At 44.6% G+C, this 2,276-nt stretch overlaps 1 protein-coding gene across 1 annotated transcript; it reads left to right on the top strand.

The window, feature by feature from the left end:
• Nucleotides 1–320: 320 nt before the first annotated feature.
• LOC127346693 (putative F-box/LRR-repeat protein 23) lies at nucleotides 321–1,103 on the top strand. The gene is made up of 2 exons (XM_051372970.1): nucleotides 321–670; nucleotides 794–1,103. Exons 1-2 carry the CDS (start codon nucleotides 321–323, stop codon nucleotides 1,101–1,103), a joined length of 660 nt encoding a protein of 219 aa, XP_051228930.1.
• Nucleotides 1,104–2,276: the final 1,173 nt, after the last annotated feature.

Here is a 2,276-nt window from a genome sequence, read left to right as displayed (position 1 = left end):
ATGACAAGCATTTTCCTTTAAAAAGTCTTTGGTGATCTCCTTCCCCGCACGACTCGATGTTGTAATCGGATCAACTGATTATTCGGATTGATTATTCTGACTCTGTATCGCTTAGCAATATACGAATCCACATTTTAATCGGATCGATTAATTGATGATTGTTTTGGATCGATTCGATTCTGACTCTTTTTTTTCTTGCGAATCAATTCGATTCTGACTCGTTAACGAGGCGACGCAACAATCACCAACCTTTGAGATATATAAAGTTCACATACGTGGGACGTACGGTCGGGCTGTTTTGGGTTTCCAAATCGCAGGAGATGGACGCTGCTGCGCCGCGGCCATCCGCGCCGGAGGAGCCGCCAACCAGGGACTGGTCTCTGCTGCCCCTCGACGTGCTTGCCTTCGTCTTCGTCAGGCTCAACGCCGTCGACGTCCTCAGGGGCGCTGGCCTCGTGTGCCGCTCCTGGCTCCAAGCCGCCAAGGTGCCAGACGTGTGGCGTGTCGTGGACATGGGGTACCACAGAATCATGTTAAGGTTCGACGAGAAGGAACATGCTGACTTGTGCGCCATGGCTAAGGCAGCCGTCGACCGTTCCGATGGGCAGCTTCGGGAGTTTGCCGGGAGGACGTTTGTCACCGACGAGCTCATGCAGTACATCCTGGAAAGGTGTGTTTTCCTTCGTCGCTTGCTTGCAGTTCTAAATTTTGTTAATCAATAGCATGCTAGCGCTAACTGTAGACATTTATTCATTGTTCCGCTTTTGTGAGAAGATCGTCATTTTTTCTGCAGGTCACCCTCACTAACCACTCTTCGGCTTGTGTGCTGCGGCAATGTCTTCAGTGCAAGTCTCGCTAGTTTTATAAGAGAATCATCTCTGAAGGAGCTTCGTTCCCTTGAACTTAACAACGTTGGCCTCACCTTGGGAGGACTAACCGCTGTCCTTGAGAATTGTCCTCTCCTGGAAGATCTTACGGTTACGGATTGCTATGGGATGCAAGAGCAAGACGAGCAGGTCCTGCGGGCGAAATTCGCCCGGATCAAGACCTTGAAGTTCGATTGTGATGATGACTTTGACTGGTTCGACTTCTCCTTTTTCTAAAGAAACCTTCGCAAATGTACGTTGCACCTTAATGCCTGGATTCGGGCTTGCACTTCTTCCCTTTCGCAAGTACGTTGTATATTAAGAATGCATTGTCAAGGCGGAAATTCAATTCGGCTCCCGGGTGCGTATGCTCCCTCTACCAACAAAACATATTTCGAAGTGTGGAAAAATCTGATAAAAAATTCTACATGTACATCTCCATAATATATGTGTATGCGTCAAGTTTCACGAAAAAATATTATTTTTTGTGGCCTATGTAAAAAAGAGAAAACTTATCCAGTGAAAAGCATAGTTTTCAGCACTGAATTTTGTCTCTTTTACACACGTCACATGATAAGTTCATTTTTTATGAAACGACTTTGTGAGCGCGTAGCACGTGAAGATGTACGTGCGAATTTTTTGTTTCAATTTTTTTGAAATTTAAAATATGTGTAAGATGTATTTCAAAATATAGGGAGCATATGCTCCCATGTTCCAAAACATCACACAACTTGTCAAGGTATGTTCTCAGGATTTGGCTATCTGTTGCTAAATCCTCTTACCGCCCGGTAACCGAGTTTCTGAAGCTCCCTCGCAAAATAGTCTAACAGAACAAAAATCTATATTTATTTGAAAATTTTGCACTTGAACGCCAAAGTCTAGATAAGTAGGAGGTATCTTTTTTTTGATGACCGAGTAGTTTTTTTTTTAGGATCAACTTTGTTTGAGAAGCAATTGATCCAATATATACATAGTAGTGTAAAAAAAGTGGAGGGGTTGGCTCGAGCTTACGACCTCATACGACTGCATCATACCTACGGGTAGATGTACCCGCAGGTACCATAACTATATAAGCAGAGTACAACAATATTTTTATTATTTTATACCCATGAACAGTACCATATCCTATACGGAGTACATGTTAAGTTACAGATTTGCAGCGAAAAACCTACTAGTTAAGTGTGAAATTTATCTACCAGTTGCGGGCTCCCCAGTGGTATATGCTACCAATCGTGTGCCCATCCGGCACGGGGTACACTAGTTGCGAGCCCGTCCAACACGCTGCCATTAGCTGCAATGGTAGTAAGCTGGCTGGCACGCTACTAGCACACGGATTACTACTCACGTGTGGACCTGCTCGCTACATTACATTATGGGGGTATGTTCGCTTTGTGCACGCTGCCATTACCG

This window comes from Lolium perenne, chromosome 4, assembly GCF_019359855.2.
Source record: "Lolium perenne isolate Kyuss_39 chromosome 4, Kyuss_2.0, whole genome shotgun sequence".
NCBI classification, from domain to species: domain Eukaryota; kingdom Viridiplantae; phylum Streptophyta; class Magnoliopsida; order Poales; family Poaceae; genus Lolium; species Lolium perenne.
This window is presented reverse-complemented; position numbering and strand designations above follow the sequence as displayed.